General features: G+C 47.8%; 7 protein-coding genes across 7 annotated transcripts; 3 read left to right on the plus strand and 4 right to left on the minus strand.

Annotated features, from left to right (window-relative positions):
- Window positions 1–494: 494 nt before the first annotated feature.
- N7500_000483 (uncharacterized protein) lies at window positions 495–2,407 on the plus strand (the record flags this gene model as incomplete). Its single annotated transcript, XM_056671629.1, has 4 exons — window positions 495–566; window positions 614–856; window positions 909–1,553; window positions 1,721–2,407. The coding sequence occupies 4 exons, from the start codon at window positions 495–497 to the stop codon at window positions 2,405–2,407; spliced, it is 1,647 nt and encodes a 548-aa protein (XP_056537202.1).
- A 174-nt stretch (window positions 2,408–2,581) lies between these two features.
- Window positions 2,582–4,767, minus strand: N7500_000484 (uncharacterized protein; the record flags this gene model as incomplete). The annotated part of the gene is made up of 5 exons (XM_056671630.1): window positions 2,582–3,056; window positions 3,366–3,603; window positions 3,736–3,830; window positions 3,888–4,259; window positions 4,310–4,767. The coding sequence occupies 5 exons, from the start codon at window positions 4,765–4,767 to the stop codon at window positions 2,582–2,584; spliced, it is 1,638 nt and encodes a 545-aa protein (XP_056537203.1).
- Window positions 4,768–5,646: 879 nt separating this feature from the next.
- Window positions 5,647–6,374, minus strand: N7500_000485 (uncharacterized protein; the record flags this gene model as incomplete). Its single annotated transcript, XM_056671631.1, has 2 exons — window positions 5,647–5,987; window positions 6,053–6,374. The coding sequence occupies 2 exons, from the start codon at window positions 6,372–6,374 to the stop codon at window positions 5,647–5,649; spliced, it is 663 nt and encodes a 220-aa protein (XP_056537204.1).
- Window positions 6,375–7,643: 1,269 nt separating this feature from the next.
- N7500_000486 (uncharacterized protein) lies at window positions 7,644–9,266 on the minus strand (the record flags this gene model as incomplete). The annotated part of the gene is made up of 1 exon (XM_056671632.1): window positions 7,644–9,266. One exon carries the CDS (start codon window positions 9,264–9,266, stop codon window positions 7,644–7,646), a length of 1,623 nt encoding a protein of 540 aa, XP_056537205.1.
- A 1,109-nt stretch (window positions 9,267–10,375) lies between these two features.
- N7500_000487 (long-chain-fatty-acid-CoA ligase) lies at window positions 10,376–12,041 on the minus strand (the record flags this gene model as incomplete). The annotated part of the gene is made up of 3 exons (XM_056671633.1): window positions 10,376–11,120; window positions 11,218–11,704; window positions 11,834–12,041. The coding sequence occupies 3 exons, from the start codon at window positions 12,039–12,041 to the stop codon at window positions 10,376–10,378; spliced, it is 1,440 nt and encodes a 479-aa protein (XP_056537206.1).
- A 359-nt stretch (window positions 12,042–12,400) lies between these two features.
- Window positions 12,401–14,337, plus strand: N7500_000488 (MDR family MFS transporter; the record flags this gene model as incomplete). The annotated part of the gene is given in 6 exon segments (XM_056671634.1): window positions 12,401–12,553; window positions 12,681–12,951; window positions 12,969–13,452; window positions 13,514–13,629; window positions 13,688–13,945; window positions 14,000–14,337. The coding sequence occupies 6 exon segments, from the start codon at window positions 12,401–12,403 to the stop codon at window positions 14,335–14,337; spliced, it is 1,620 nt and encodes a 539-aa protein (XP_056537207.1).
- A 1,209-nt stretch (window positions 14,338–15,546) lies between these two features.
- N7500_000489 (GDP-Man:Man(1)GlcNAc(2)-PP-dolichol alpha-1,3-mannosyltransferase) lies at window positions 15,547–17,046 on the plus strand (the record flags this gene model as incomplete). The annotated part of the gene is made up of 2 exons (XM_056671635.1): window positions 15,547–16,381; window positions 16,439–17,046. The coding sequence occupies 2 exons, from the start codon at window positions 15,547–15,549 to the stop codon at window positions 17,044–17,046; spliced, it is 1,443 nt and encodes a 480-aa protein (XP_056537208.1).
- Window positions 17,047–17,116: the final 70 nt, after the last annotated feature.

Below are 17,116 nucleotides of genomic sequence, written 5' to 3' on the forward strand. Positions count from 1 at the left end.
CCTTGTCACTTCGCTCCACAAGGACTATCTGGTGGCCGAAGGCCACCAAGATCCCTTGTACTCTTGCTCTCATCTTATCTAGTTTGAGGAATGATAAATTTTGTTATTGGCTACAGGGTACTTATGTATATTTTGTATGGGCATCTCATACAAAAGGTACTCCTAGATTTGGGATATAGCCAAACATTGGCATCCTCTGGGGCGCACGCAGTAGGTATTTTGGGCACATGCACGATTCCAGTAATCAATATACCTAATCCCTATATGGCCTCTCGTGTACCAGGATCTGCAGCAGCACGGTAGTTGGTGAGTCGTGCGGAGATTTATTTAGACTGATCGACACTTTGAGCCGCGTATTCATTAGTAGCGCAACCCGCCCCCCAAAAGGCCAAAGAAGACCAAAAAACAGGGAATACATATATGATCTTTTTACTCTGCATCAAGAGCCCTGGTTTTTATTGAAGGTCAAGTGTCTCATTTTGGCTCGACTCGTCATGCCCTCTGGATACGACTGCTCTGGACCGCGTTCTCCTATATCAGTCGATAACGACATCACTGGCAGTGGGGTACGTTGCTAAACAATTATCAGTAGCGCCAACTAATTCATGACTAGGTCATTGCAAACTATGTTGCGACAGCCGGGTTCGCAGTGCTACTCATTATCATATACTTCCTTGTGATTTACGATCCAGCTTTGGATCCTTTCAGGAAGACAGACCAAGACCCTTTGTACCAGTCGTTTCGCCCCAACCCAGTAGACGATCTCGTTTTGCGGACTGTTCGGCATATACCTAAACAGCTGTTGGGTGCTCGCAAGGTGCGTATCAATTCTCAGGTTGAGAAATGCTTTATTGAGGTACGGATACACTGTGATTTGAACTGGAACCGACTCAACTGACATACTATAGTGTATCATTGCAATGAGTGACCTCCAGATAGTAACTGGGCTTTCAATACTCATAAGTGGATATGCGCAACTTCATCGGGGCCTTTCATCCTACCACTGGATGGTTATCGTCGACCTGGCCTGGTTTTCCAGCCTCACTCATTTGGCCTGCCTAACAATTCTCCGAAACTACCTGTACAATCACTCGCGTCAGCGTATGTGGAGGCTGCTTTGTATGGCTGTTCTTGTCATACTCCTTACCGTGGCACTCTCATTCACGGGAGGATATGATTGGACTTCAGGGTACCTGGACTACCTGGACATACAGGGGGTGCTGAGTATAATCGACCCTGCGATGTGTCATTTGAGCTCGAATTCAAGATCAAGCATGGCATACTACGCAATGATCGTCTCGATACTTCTGATAGTATTCGGGTTTGTGGCCCGTATAATCAAGCTGCATAAGACTATCTCCGTCGATGTTTGGGGAAAATACAGAGTCAAACTTAGCATACAATCCCGCCGTGTGCTAAGTATTGCCTTCACTTGGTGCTGCTCGACTAGCCCTAGGAAGAGCCTGAAAAATACGCTTCTCTACCGTCCTCTGCTGACGATGTTTTTGTTGGGACGTATATTCCTAGATGGCTGGTCCTCGATTTCTTTGGAAGTGAGTGTATAAGCCTCGTTAATTGCGTATCTCTTTTGTCTAACATTGAGAAAGATATGCTGGCTAATAGCCGGGTTTGTTTGGGGTACCATCCGTTTATTCGGGGCACTAGCCATGATTCGGATTAAGCCACGGTTTCTTTCACAAAAGCCCCCAAACTGATACAGGGTCCCGATGAAGGAGACAATAATTGGGGATTTGGGCAGGTTGTGGCCCTGGTTTTACTGGTTGCACCTCTGATCACAATCATGAAATACTTCACTCACGGTACACCCCACACTTTCTTTGCGAAGATATTTGACCCGGATGATATTAACGGGATATACTTAGACAATCAAGAGATCCCGGCAGTAGTCACAAGCTGCAGTGATGATACTATTCACAGAGAATCATATTTTGAGTCCCAAATCATTCGTCTCACTGCTTCTCCTTTCAGACATGAACCCCCTAGACGGCGAGATGATCCTAATAGCGACTGGAATGACCATACTCAAACTCTCGGGGCAGTAATAATATATCTCATGCTTATGTGTTGCGTCATATTGTTATTCGTCTGCACACTTTACAATAAAGGCAATGTTCTAGAGAACTTACTATCTCATTACTCGATTGTTATCATGGCATTCATTGGACTCTGGGGCGTTGCTCTTTTTTCATTGACAATTGAACTAGATCTGTGCCGTCTTTCTTTACGATCACGAAGGTTCCTGCACTTTGTGAATATTCTGTTCTTTTTGTCTTCTGCGATCATCTCCGCTGTTATGTTTTTCCCTTATTTTTGCGCTTACGGGGCCGCTGCTGCGTTCTATATCTTGTGTGTTGTCCTCTATCGGATTCTAGGATCAACATCCTGAGAAAAATCAGATAATTCGAGCGTCATGTAGCTTTTCAGAAAAGATTTCAAATATCATTCTATATTATCCTCAAACTGCTTTGCGTCGAATAGTATATATCCAAGATCTCAAATTCTTTGTAAGCCTCTGTCTATTTCATTGAGGTTATCTAGATAACCGCTCGTCGTCATCCTATTATTCCAGAACCTCTTCTCGTCTCAAAGTTGTCCACTCTAACACCAACTTTTCTAAGGCCTCCGTCCCATCCATTGCATTGTCAATGAAGAGACAATTTAACGGGTCATTGTTTGCCAGGCGGGGTGATGGGATGGTCTCAACTCGTGGTAGGCGGAATTTGCTCAGATCTACCTTGCTGGGCGGCAAAGTTTCGGTGTTCACGTTGTATGGAGAAAATGAATCCCAGGGGTCAGAGTTAGAACAGCCTCGTGGTAGTGAATCTTGTTCAAACTCGACCTGGAAAAGAGAGTTGGAAGTCTGAGACAGAAATTCTGATGGCGGACTTGGATGAGAGGGAGACCAAGGCCGCCCTGCTGCTGCACCAGCACTTGGTAGTGTCATACCCTGTGGGCTGCCAAGATCACGCGTTGCGAGAGCCTCGGGGAGGATGGAATCGTCGTTCTCTTTATCAGTGTGATAGACTTGGACGTGCCTGCAAGGGAAGTCAGTCTAGCGAAGACATTTCATGACCAAAGTACGAAATTCATACCGCTGTAGATCATCTGCTTGAGAATACCAATTTTGTTGGACTGGGCAGAAGGGGCACAAGTAACCCGGAGAACTGAATGGAACCCAAGGGTTTATGCGGCTACGTTTTGTCGCTCTCTGGTAGAGTAAAGAGTCGTCTACAGGACAGATATGAGGACGGCCTTGTAAACGTATGCTAGTATCGGAGCTGCTGTCTCAATAGTAAGCAACGATGGAGTTTGGATAACCTCGACGCAGGCTCTGTTAGACTTACTCGAGAGCGGACTGGGCTTGAACGGGTGAGTATGTGTAACTTGGATAAGTACGTTTGAAGCCTTCCTTACCATTGGAGGCTTCGACGAGGTCAGAATCTAGGGGCCGAGAGGAATTCGATGTGGAAGATTGACTCTCTGACAGAGGGACCGAACCGTGTCTTCTCGCTTCTGCAATCTCCGTATCTATTGAGATACTGGCGCCAACATGTTCTTTGTGGGTCCTAAAGGAATCCTCGTCTGAGTCACGCGGAACAGGTCTTATCAAAACATGACTGCAATGGCTTTGTGAATCATCCCATATAGATTTGCTCGGCTCGAGTGTATATCGCCGCCCCGCTACTAGGGTGTCGAGATTCGCTAATTCCATACATTCTGGCAAAACTTCCTCGCTCTCAAAAGTAATGGTCGAAGGCTCTGGCTCTATACTGCAAGAACCAGATTTCGTAGGAGTCGATTGTTCCTCACTAAACTTATCAGTCTGTTAATCAGTACCAAGTTTCATGAAAGGTCATGATACGAACAGGAAAATGGAGTGGTCAAAACGCTGTATAACCGACTGGCCATGATGTAATTGAAATTGTAGGATCTCCCTGGAATGTATATTCAGAACTCCACTTCTGATCCTTGAGTGGCGATTCTGCTCAAGTCGACTTTTACAAGAGTTGATTTCTTGGAGCATGTTTTGCATAAGAAGGCTATATTCATCCAGGTCAGATGGCTCGCCATGTCTCAGATCGCAAGTGGCCCAAGGGCTAACGCCAGGATCTAAAGACGAGTTTCCTGTGATAGGAGCTGGAGTAGCCATAATTTTGTCGTCACCTTCCTTTCTCTCCTCTAGAAGACTTTTGATAAAGTCGCGCTGTTCTTGGAGCATAGTAGGGACGTTGTTACTACTATATTCTAAGAATTAGAGATACCCCGTGGAACACGAATATCGACTCACCTGCGTATTTGGCCAGCATACATTATCACATTCAACAAAAGGAGCATTGTCGACTTCAACCTTTTTAACTTGGCTTTAAGCGGATCTACGCTTGGTTCAAGTAGTATTTGTCGAAATCGTTCCGTTATTTGCTGTAGTCGGGTCTTCTCTGAACTATCGTTATACTTGGTGATAACACAGATTTCTTCTAAAACCTCTTCGCATTGGGTTAAGATATTCTTGAGGGTTTCGAATGCCTTTTTTGAATAGAGTTTGGCTTGTTCGTCTTCTTTTAAGCTCTCTCCTAGTTCGCGAAGAATGGCAGAGGTAATTGCAACATCGCTTGATAGATTTTGGATCGATTCGTTGGCACCTTTGAGCTCCCGATAGAAAGAAAACAGCTTGACTGATAATTTGGTACCAAGATCGGCAACTTGAATGATGCTAGCAGCGATCCCGAGAGCCTCGAAACCTGACATTGTGTGAATTTGGTTGTTTTCTTCGTACGGGGTGAGATTAAGAAAAGGAGTGGAATAGTTGAGCTTGAAGCGGAGTTGGCTTCTGTTGAGGCTGAGCAAGCTCTGTACAGGGATGTTGTGTCAGCACAAATCCTCGAATGAGGCGCAGTAATCTTAGGGCAAGATCTTCATATGTGAAGGCACAGTCAATTTTTTCAAATACCAGTAGTATCAGTTGGCGAGTGGAGGGGGTAGCAAGCGGATCACCAGAAGACCATATCCCGTTGCAATAACGCAGTGGGACTCTGTTGATTGTTTGAAAGATCGCTAAACTCTATTGAAACTATCTCAGCTTTCTTCGGGTTTTCAGTGGGTACGCAGTATTATATCTCTCGTTATGCTAGGATCTGTAAAGCGTGAAAGCCTTAATACACTACGTGCAGACTGGAGATAATCCGATTAGCAGTTTGCGCACTCATTTTGATGGTATGAATTTGAGATAAACTCTTGTAACGCCACATAATGCCAATCCTAGGCTGCTGGGGTTGTCGAAATCGCCTAGGGCCAATTCGACTTGGAGATTGCGCAACTCCTGCGCTGCAGGGGATGTGATTGATCGCACCAAAGCCCGCACTCGGACATTCAATTTTGACAATGCCCGTATTGTCGCTCTTCCTTGGATACCCGTGGCCCCGGTGGCAAGGATCAAGTCTTCCGACATGGTCAAAGGGAGGTGCAGTGCAGATGATCTCTGGGGTCCTTGATGATGGCTCGCATACTGGCGTTCGACATCTTTACTTAAATAACCCAAAATGAAACTATACACCGTCGTCACGGTGACTATCAAGGGCCTTCGGATCATATTCTGTATCACCTATCGGGCTGATTTCTATCTAATTTTCACTCTTCGTTCATGTTACCATCGTTACTATTGATTCTTCCCAAAATGCGAAGCAACCGAGACGTAATCCGTCTCACCTCCCCCACATGGTTATCAATCCTTTGCGATGGATTTGCTCGATCCCGCAAAATACTCATATCCTCCTCGATATCGTGCAGCATCTCCCCCAACCGCATGGTAGCATGACGCAAAGCCTCGCGCGCGACGATTGTCATTTCATGACTATCTAGCTGCATGTTGCCCAAATGTGCCGTTGCCTCAGTTATAACTACTGCAGGCTTGGTTTCCACTGACCTATCCCTACTTCCGTTGCGAGTGCCGGGTGGATTGTTGGATGTGTCTAAGCCACCCCCGTTAGCCCGCCACTAAGTTGAGTGGATCATGCCGGGCTGAGGATTCACATACCAATACCCACACCGTTAGGTTCCTGGTTCTCTCCCCAGCCTCCGAGGATAGACCCAACCGCTACCTCGTACAGCGTGAGTGTCTTTATCACGGCATCTATCATTGTTTGTAGCATCCGCGCGTCCAGATGCGTCTCTGTTGCAGGACAGCCATGCAATAGTTCCCAGTGCTCGACCAAAGCTGTCCCGATGGAGAGGACTTCATCTAGAGACATTTGATGGGTGTCTAGTGAAGATGTAGTCGAGATGTCAGGGAAGTAATTGAGGGTTTGGGCTGTCCGCTCGATACAGTTGCAAGGCTGCTGGAGTTCAAAGCGCTGCATAATTGGAGTATTCCGAGCGAACAGTTGAAAGCTGTCCGCTTGTCTGAAAATTCCGTTCGTTGAAATTATTATAAGAGCGGGTTTGCATCGCACTACCTCGCACTACTGGGAATAGAAGGGTTTTGTACAATGGAATCTGACTTGGAAACACCAGCTAACTGACCATTACCTTGCGGGTGAACAACAAATAATGCTTGAGGAGACTTATGTGCTTCCGAGGAATATGCATGGTACGCATATATGCTCTGGGATTGCGGCAGACGGCAATTTGGATACACGCCACCATAAAGAGGTATCGTATGATGTAGTATTCGGTACAGAAGCCGGGGGCCAGGGGGTTGACTAGAGGACCATAACAAAGAATGGCCCAAGACAAAAAAAAGGGACCTCGAGTTTTGGTCGGGCACTTATTCAAATCTCCTCGGCCTTTATTCCATATTATTCATCCATCGGGTACTTTCCAATTCTTCCAAGGCTATTCGCTGGGTACTTTTCTGTCCAATCAACGATGTTCGAAAGTACCCGGCGCATATAACCGTGCCAAGCGCCCAACACACGGCGTGTTTGGCCATATTTGGCCGTCACATGTATGTTCGTTCTAGTGTCAACAACGGAGCGCATCCAAGCTGGAATGTCTCAACAAGTCACAACCAGTTTGGCAAGATCCAGGCGAGTCGGAATGTGTATATCAACGAGAACCTTGTGTCAAGGGGATTGATCCTTCCGGAAAATGCAGATTTCACATCACCGCCTCTCTCGCCGACCCTAGGTACTTGCACTTTCTATGTAGATTGCTAACAAAAACAAGTTACTCTTTCACATCGTCAAAAATTGATACTCAATTCTACCTAGATAACTACCCATCGGCAATTTCTACTTCTTTCATAGTTAAATATCCATGCATTTCGTTGTCAATTGAATCATCAACATGGCTGCTCTCTGATTCTGAAAGAATATGGAACTCTTGCGATCGAAATGTAGATTCATTTAACTATATATGCCATAAAATATATAAAGCAGCAGAATTTATGATAGAATTCTAATTGAGAACACTGAAGGCTGTACTGGGTTTCAGACATAGAGGGGGTTTTATCAATCCCCTATATTGAAGTGCAGTCAGTAAACCAAATAATGTGGCATAATGGTCTTCTTTTTACGAGACCCTGTATGAAATCATAAAGACATTCAGGTTCGTTCGTCTGGAGCATGAAAAATAAACATACCGTTACCAAACCAGCCACATCGAGATGGTAACAGGGCAAATTCCTACTATTCCGCCAATTCCACTCTTCCTTGTAAGGACTCTACACGGTGGCAAAGGTCTTCAGCGATCTGCTTCGCAGATTCTTGTATAACACCACCTCCGGGCCCAACAAATCTCCTGATATCGACCAACGTAGCCAAGAGTTTCCCGATTCGACGCCGTAAGATCTGTCTCATAGCTCGTGATTTAGCCTCGCTTCCCACTCTAAACTTTCCCAGGGATAGATCACAGTTTGCCTCCGGAACGGGACAGGTAATATTTCGATCGAACGCGCCACGTATAGAGCGCTCAAAGCGAGCAGCAGACTGATGAGCCGATAAAGTCGTTGTGCCGCTGGGAGAAATGGGATTGGGGTTGATTAGCCATGCAGTTCGAAAAATGCGCTCCCTCTCGTGCGCGGAGATCGCTGCTCGGCGAAAGAGATCTTCGAAAAGGGAGACAACACATTCTGCAAGCAAGCTCAAGGCCATCAGGCTGGAAGGCCGTGAATAAAGACATCCTTCGTCTTCAATTTCATCTCTACCACAGTCAAACAATTGCTCTTTGAGTAGGCGAGTGTCCCGCTCGGCTGTCATGACCACATCAATTGCTAGGAGGTTTTTGTCCGTGCCACGAAAATGTTCGAGCCAGGCGAGACGACGGAGAATAGTTAAGTAGCATTGACCCTGACATGGGCCATCGGACTTGGAAGCTGGTCGGGAAGTGCTGCGTGAACTGAGACTACCATTTCGATTGCTTGGCGTGGCGAGCGAGCCGATTTCTCGGTCGCGATCATTGCTGAGAGAGGTTTGCCTGCTATGATCGTCGGGCTGTCTCCAATTCTGTGAAGGGCGCATTGAGGGGTTTTGAGGCCATGAAGAATTCGCTGTAATCGATGGTTCCGCAAATTGGTCTGATGATGAGAATATGGCCGGGCGATAGATTGAGGATGAAGCGGAACTGGTAAAATCAGGGCCACGAAGTCCAGCCGTATCCCCAGATGCTTCATCCCTCTTTGGATGGTGGCTAGCGGACTGGGAGTTGCCAGTATAGATGGCGGTGTCAGTTGTGTTTCTATTTAGAAGCTCTGGCAATTCCGACTGGGAATCCTGGAGGCTGAGGCGCCGTCCCATGGCTGCTTCTGGAGGACTTGATAAAGGTAGAAGCTCATTGAGCGCATATGAAGTCGTTGTATTAGTGGCCGGAGCAATATTTTGCGTCATTGGCCAAGAGGCGCTTTCCAGGCCCAACTTCTTCCTCTTCAACTCATTCGGGTTCCGCTTAGGTGGAGCGGCGGTGGGTAACTGACGCGGTAAGAACGGAAGTTGACAGTCGATTGAGGATTGGATGTCCTCCATGAATGCATCTTGGTATATATTGCCCAAATCACCTCTCTGGGAGGCTATGCCGGGGCAGCCCACAGAGCTCGCCAGTCGATCAGTTGCGTCAGATGCGAATGAAGTATCATGCATGGAGTCAGTCAAAGATAATGAAATCGCGGTGTTTGAATCGGGCCACTGGCTCATAACATCCTCTTCTTCAGTCGCTAGGGGCGCCGTGTCTTCTGTCTGGGCAGGTTGGGTATCCGAATCTCCACTCGGAAGTTGAGCATCCCGACACGAAGCATCTCGCTTTCTAGGTCTTCCCATGCGACGGAGTGGGCTATATACACACTGAAGTCCGTGCTTCACACAGCGGTCACACTCGGGCTTGTTTTGGCTACATTTGATTTTCAAGGATTGGCAGGCGTCGCACGACGTACGAAGTCGTGCCTGGGAAGACATTATTGGACCAGAATAACAGCATCGGGTGATTGATAATGACGCTCAGTCAAGTTTCATCGAGACCTCAGGAGATCACCAGGTCAAAAATTTAGCCGGGTTGATGGTCTCCAGGCTGCGACCTCCAGGGCTCTGACTGCTGACAAATACGTTCTGGGCCCCAACTCGGGGAGGTAACCCAATGTACCCGGTTGTACTTTGTTCCTTAGTTTTACGCGCATGGGCTGTGAGATCAGGGGATCTAGAGACTACCGAAGAAGCAAAGACCTGAAAGAGTCTCTGTAGTGCGTGAGGAGAGAAAGGAACTATCCAGGAGAGGCTGATAGATAAATAAGAGAAGTCACGTGGCATCAGTTTGTTTTCAAGTGCACTCCGTACAAATGTTACATATGTATGTTATATTAAGGGGATAGCAAGTTACAGGAACTGATTTTACATGCAATAATGCAATATGACGCACACACGGGAGACTCATTTGTCGACTTATTGCTAAAGTCAGAGTATGCATTATGAACCGCCCCAACGGAGCGCGGGTGTAGGACTGTTCGACCGATATATAATAGTAATGATATTACATATACATACATACAAGGTAACTACCTAATTAGTAGGTAGTGATTATACAAGACAATACGCACTAGAATTTGTATTGCTTTGAACAACCCTCTAGCATAGGGTCGTATGGCGAAACAATCAATCCATGATTGTATAACGTACTCGTCATCTCCAGGCCCCCAACAGTGGAAACGCTTTGATGTTTGTGGAAGATAGCATATGCTATGCAGGCTTACTTACATAGTGTAGATAGTAAGTATTTAGTTCTGACATGGCACTGATAACGACAAGGATCCACAGCCACGCGGTTGCTCTAGGAGGATTTAGATCAATAGTACTCATCCATTTAATTAACCGACGACTTTACACAACCGGTCTCCCTTCTCCAACCTCCACCTTTCACTGCCCACGCCAAATGGTGCCTAGAACAATCCTTCGGGGTCCCATCGATATTTCACTCCACTCAGAATATCCCAATGGGCCCCATAAAACTCGACTTGCCAGTCCTCCAATCGGAAATCGGCTTCGTTCATGTACGACCCAACTGCTGGTCCAACCACCCGGGTCATCTCCTCCGCACGTGAAAGCCCATCCGCGCGAGGGGCAGAATAGTTCCACGCCGATTGTGCCAGGACCGTCAGAGCTGCATAACGCCACGCGGGAAGAGCGGAAATGTTTGCTACAGGTTGCACGGGTGTAATTCCTTTTTGAGTTTGGTTAACGTTGAGAGCGACAAACCCAAGAAATGCATGCGTTTCTTCGGTGATTCGTCGAACGGTAGCCAGTAGAGAGTGGGGTCGCTCGTCAAGCTCCACACGCGGGATCAGCCGTCCTCCGAATAGTTGACCCACCGAGTATGCACCCCAAGGCAAGGGTCCTTGGTATTTGCGGTAATGGTTGTAGAAGTTGGCCTTGGAGCTGACCTGCAATGTGTACCGTATATGCATGTCATCGAGCCGTGACTTCAGTAGGGCCAGCAATGTCTCCATCTCGGCAGCAGTCTGAATTCCCTCTATTGTGATTGGATGCACAAAAAAAGCGTCATTTAAGATGGCGTAACCGGCTGTGGCCCCGCAGTCCAAGAGAGCTGGGGATTCCTCTTGCCAGGCTGCAAAGGACGCCCAGTAGGCATCATCATTGGCCTGATCTTGTCGGAATATGACCATACTGGCGCCTCCCACGGGTCTCATCGGGAAATGTCCGGACGATGACAGATATGACAAATGCAAAAACACCCCCACCGCCCCTGCCGAGAGCCCAGTACAGCTCGGTGTGTTGAGTCGGCGAAGCAATTATGTGTCGCCCATCTGCCGCCACAACCTCCCATTCCAGTGCCTGATCTGCCGCCATTCCATATGATGAACTCAATGGACCATGTCCTCCGCCTTGGATGTAACCCCCAGGAATGCCAACACTCGGGCAGAACCCTGCTACGATGCGCAGCCCGTTCTCATGAGCAACCCTCACTGTATCCGATCCCATAATACCCGCACCAAGGCGAATTGCACTACCGTTGTGGTTGTGACTTTGATAATTTGGGATCACTTCAGACGAAGAAAGATGGTGAGTCCACAATGACAATGTCCCGCGTGCCGGCGCCGATCTCCCCATGTATTCATGCCCTGTATTTTTGATTACGGTCCGGACATTGTGCTCACGGGCAAAGTCAAGGCTGGCGTGTACTTCATCCACGGAATTAACATTGACAGCCATCTGGACGTGTTCATTCACGTGGCATTGAATTTCGGATTCTTCAAAAGGATCACAGGGATTGTTGCCGGCGTTCTAACCAAAGTTGGAGAGTTGATGCTGCTATCCTTTAGCCCAGTTTGGTCCGCAGGAAGGTCTGGGAACTCAACTAGATTCTAGGCCATTCTCACTCTCCTCAAATCTCCTCGCATTTTGTCGCATTATACTGAGGCTGGTGACATGGTGTCCCGATGGGAGTTGATGCGATGGGTCGCCCTTTGATAGTCGAGTTGAAGTCCGCCCATTGCTATGGACTAGGCCAACAAGCAGCCCCAGGGACACAGCGACAAACGTTTGATTTATGCTCAAATAGAGATATGGGGGACCAGCATCGGTCATATAGCAGAGTAGCCAAGACACCAATCAACACCGCGATTGATGACCAATGCTTGAGGTTCAACTGCTGTATAATGGCCTCCCCAAGGAAATCTCACCTTGAAACAAATCACAAACAGGCCCATCATCAATATTTCATGGTTCGTCATGGTACCAAAGCTGGTGACCTAGCTAGGTTTCTAATCAGAAATGGTCCAATCGGGTACTTTTCTGACCCCTATATAGTAAACCATCGGGTACTTTTCTTTCTCTCACAGCTTGAAGCTCAGTGGGTATTTAATAGAGATTCCTTGCTATTTCAACAATATTTTGTTATCCTCCCGGCTACTATTGATTGCCAATCGCTACATTCACTCAAAACCATGTCGGAGACAAACTCGAACCTGGTTACAGACACCAAAGAGGAAAGAACCGATACGCCCTCTGAGTCTCAAGATGAACTGGCACCGATTAAGTACCCATCGGGACCAATTTTGGTCATAATTGTCGTCGCATTGATGCTGAGCATGTTCCTGGTAAGTCCATAGCATATCCTTATAGATACTAATACCGAGCTAACTTTGGGTTTTCAGGTCGCCCTTGATATGGCAAGTACCCGAATCATGAACAATCTCCAAGACACCCTGCTAACTCTGAGTCAAGAGTATCATCTCCACTGCGATCCCGAAGATCACGACCCAGTTCAAGAGCATGGAAGATATCGGATGGTACGGCAGTTCCTTCTTTTTGACACTTGCCGCTTTCCAATCCGCCTGGGGTCATGTATACAAGGGCTTCTCCCTGCGCGGCTCTTTTTTGGCAGCTATTGGCATATTCGAGATTGGAAGTTTGGTCTGCGCTTTGGCGCCAAACAGTATTGCGTTGATTGTTGGACGGGCCATCCAGGGCGTGGGGGAGCCGGTCTCACCGGCGGGTGCTACACCATTGCAGCTTTCATTGCGCCCCCAAAGAAAGTCCCTATAATCATTGGCTTGCTGGGATCTACATTCAGTGTAGCGAGTATTGCAGGACCTCTGCTGGGAGGCGCCTTTTCGCAGCATGTTACATGGCGTTGGTGCTTCTACATTAACCTTCCCATCGGTGGCGTGGCAGCCGGGGTCTTACTTTTCTTCTTCCGCACCCCTGACCAGGCCAAATCCGGAATGGGAAGGCCACTGAAGGAGAAACTGCAGCAGTTCGACTTCATCGGTCTGGTAGTCTTGCTGGCAGGTTTGATCTGCTTTTTCCTAGCCCTACAGTGGGGAGGAGTCACGAAACCGTGGGGCGATGGCTCCGTCATCGCTTGTCTTGTTTTATGGGTTGTCCTGACCGGTGCTTTCCTCGGTATCGAGTGGTGGCAGCAAGACCGTGCGCTGATGGTTCCGCGACTATTGGCGAATAGGAATATCGGCGCCTGCTGTGCCTTTATCTTTTTGTGAGTTTTGCTCTCTTTTGCGTCACGACCAAGCCTCGAGAACAACATCTGACAGAATCAGCCTCAATGCCGCCAACTTCTCGTTGATCTATAACCTTCCAATCTATTTCCAGGCCATTAATGGGGACTCTCCCATGACCAGCGGGATCAAAAACATCCCAACTATTCTCTCAACATGTCAGTTCCGGTCTCCTCGCATTTATCTTCAGTGGGACTTGAACTAATAGACAGAAAGCCATCGCAACTTTCTTATCATCTGCTATTGTCACCAAGGTCGGATACTACCAGCCATTCTTGCTAGCCGGCAGTATACTAGCCACTATCGGCGCGGGTTTGATCTACACCTTCGATCTGACATCCGGTCTGGGCCCTATTATCGGATATCAAATTCTTTACGGTACAGGCACCGGACTCTCAGTTCAGATTCCTGTTGTTGTAGCAGGAGCATTGAGCTCAACAGATGATCAGGCCATTACCATGGCGACTGTTCTATGTACGTTCAAATGTATTCAAGATACCAACTGTCAACCCACTGACCCACTTATAGTCTTCCAGTTCATCTCGGCGGCTTACGGTGTCGGCTCTACGGATTCGATCATGAACAACCTACTTTTGAAAAATATACCCAAATATATGAAGGGTATCAATCCTGAGGAGGTCATCGCTGCCGGTTCAAGCGGGCTTGAAGAAGTCTTCTCGGGCTCAGCGCTTGTTGGTGCGCGACGCTCCTACCTTGATGGTCTGCACGGTAGTTGGGCCATGGGAATTGCGCTCTTTGGCGTGACATTTTTGTGTGCCCTCATTCCGAAGCGGGGAGGCAAAGTCCCGCGGCCTGGTGAGCAAGGTGGAAAGGATAACGAAGGCAAATTTATTCCTATGGCCTAGTTGGTAGTACGAATTTATATAATTATAGGTAGTTAGGCAAAGAGTCGAAACGTCTCAAGCCCACCATGCACGGGCCTGAGGCACCTCCTAGGTGCCATAAACGTGCGATTTCGCAGTCTAGAACCAACATCATATTTCTCCTGTTCGATTAATGATATTGCGCAATGGATACCTACAGGTAGTAAAGTAAATTAAATAAAAAAAGGAGAGATTAGCTAGTAAACCAAAACTGGGACTGAAGCAAAGAATTGTAAAGTCTACCTAACTCCATTAGATCATATTCGCTCCACGATGTCTGCTAACATGGAATCCACGACGAGGATGACAATCTTCATCGTCAGTGCGTTATAAACATTCTCGCGTTGACTTCCCCCGATATAGACGGCGATCACACTCGGAATGCTACAACGCACCTGCTAAGTGTTTACCATTATACGTGCCAGATAATTTGTCCACGGACACTCTAGTTTCTAACTGGAACGCGGTACTTGCTCATTTGGTTTACGATTATATTAAAAAACTTATATCACCGGTGTCTACGACGGTGTATAGCGGCCAAGCTTCGCATGCCTGATCTTTAGGGTTGATGCCCGAATGATGAGTTTCTGTTCATCATCTAGTTATATATCGACATGTAAATTCCATGATTGGAGTCTGCCTTGAAAACTCAGCCATTTTTAAATAAAACCCACAAATTAAACGCCTCGGCAATGGTCAGACCCCATGCATCAATTCAGGAACACATTAAAAGGAGAATTGTACTTGACAATTCAACAAATCGCGAGGTCTGATAGACCTTAAAGCCGCCGAACTCCCAGTATGCAGTGTCGAAACTAGTCGCATTGTCCCGTACGAATTCGGTGTAGTTGCCAGGACAGCTACTTTGTTTTGTGTAGTACTTGCTCGCACCCGCCCAGTTACCACACAACGAGATATTGATGATGATAGTCTAGTTTTTGAAATGAGAACCCATGTCGCAATCCGTGCTGGGGAAGTCTGCGAATGCTTTACCCCAGGTGGATAGGTCGGGACTTCCCGAGGTGATGTCGGAGGGAACCTAGGTATGTACTCCCGAAGCCGCGCCAAGAAAACAACCTTAAAAATAGCCATCTCCGTACCACGGATATTTGCATCACATGATATACCCCACGTGTCTTCAAGCTTGTCGCAACGGCAGCTTCAATCTTCAAGCTCTAAAGCAAACTCACCATGGGCCTCCAACGGTCCAATGTGACAATAATCCACCCGGATCTGGGTATCGGAGGTGCCGAGCGGCTAATAATCGACGTTGCCCTGGCCCTTCAGAACAGAGGCCACCGCGTAACGATCTACACCTCCCACCGCGATAAGGCGCACTGTTTCGACGAGGCGCGCGATGGCACGCTGGACGTCCGCGTGCGTGGAAACACCATCTTTCCCGCCCATATCTTTGGTCGACTCCACATACTCATGGCCGCAGTGCGCCAGCTACATCTTACCGTGTCACTACTAGGCGAGCTTGGGACAAGGGGCACAGCTACCACAACCACTGACGACGAGGAGGACCGGGATGATATTTTCATCGTGGACCAGTTGCCGGCCTGCGTGCCATTTTTGAAATCGTTCGGCCGCCCGCGCCAATCTCGACGTCAACGCATCCTATTCTATTGTCACTTCCCAGATCAATTGCTCGCGCGCCGAGATGAGGGCGGCTCGCTTCTTCGCTTGGCGAAGGCTTTATACCGGTTTCCATTCGATTGGTTTGAAGGATGGGCGATGAGCGCATCGGATCGGGTTGTTGCAAACTCTAGGTTCTCCCGTGGAGTCGTACGTGGCGTCTTTGGCTCGGACCGGTTAGGTGATGTGGAAGTGGTCTATCCTTGTGTTGATATGGATCCCGGAATACCAATGCCTGATAAGACGGAGGAAGACCCTCTCTGGGGTGGGAAAAAAATCCTGCTCAGCATCAATCGCTTTGAGCGTAAGAAGGATATGGGGTTGGCGATTCGCGCTTATAATGGACTAGGAGCGGAGAAAAGGAAAGGGACGCGGCTGGTGATTGCTGGTAAGAGCTTGTGCAGAGATTTGCGATTCGTATAAATTCTAACATGGTATTTTGCAGGCGGTTACGATAATCGTGTCCCCGAGAATGTTCACTACCACCAAGAGCTTGATGAGCTCGCGATCAGCCTCGGGTTGAAGACCGCAACCTCGAAGACAGTCCTTTCTGCGCTTTCAATCCCCAATGACATTGATGTCCTATTCCTTCTTTCTGTTCCCACTGCATTCAAAGATACCCTGTTGGCGCAATCAAAGCTCCTTCTCTACACACCGATCAACGAACACTTTGGCATTGTACCCGTCGAAGCAATGCGCGTTGGTCTCCCAGTACTAGCATCTAATACTGGCGGTCCACTGGAGACAATTGTCGAGGGCGAGACGGGCTGGCTCCGGGATGCTCACGCAGATGAAGAGTGGACCGCTGTAATGGACAAGGTACTTTACGGACTGAGTCGGGAGGATCTTGAACGCATGGCTCTTGCTGGCAAGAACAGGGCGCAGCAGGAATTCTCGCTCACTGCTATGGGTGATAGACTGGAAGAAGAGATCTCTACCATGCTCAATGCTGAAAGAAGACCATTCAATGGTTGGCAGCAGGTCTTGGTCATTCTCAGTCTGATTGGGGCTGTTCTTGCAGTGATGGCTGCAATTTTACTTCGAACGCTATAATTCATAGTCCATGTATTGAACCAGTGTACTGTAAATTAATCTACCTTCTCTCAATTTACCTCATTCCTCA

Source organism: Penicillium coprophilum (assembly GCF_028826855.1).
Source record: "Penicillium coprophilum strain IBT 35676 chromosome Unknown utg000001l_segment0_segment0, whole genome shotgun sequence".
Taxonomy (NCBI): domain Eukaryota; kingdom Fungi; phylum Ascomycota; class Eurotiomycetes; order Eurotiales; family Aspergillaceae; genus Penicillium; species Penicillium coprophilum.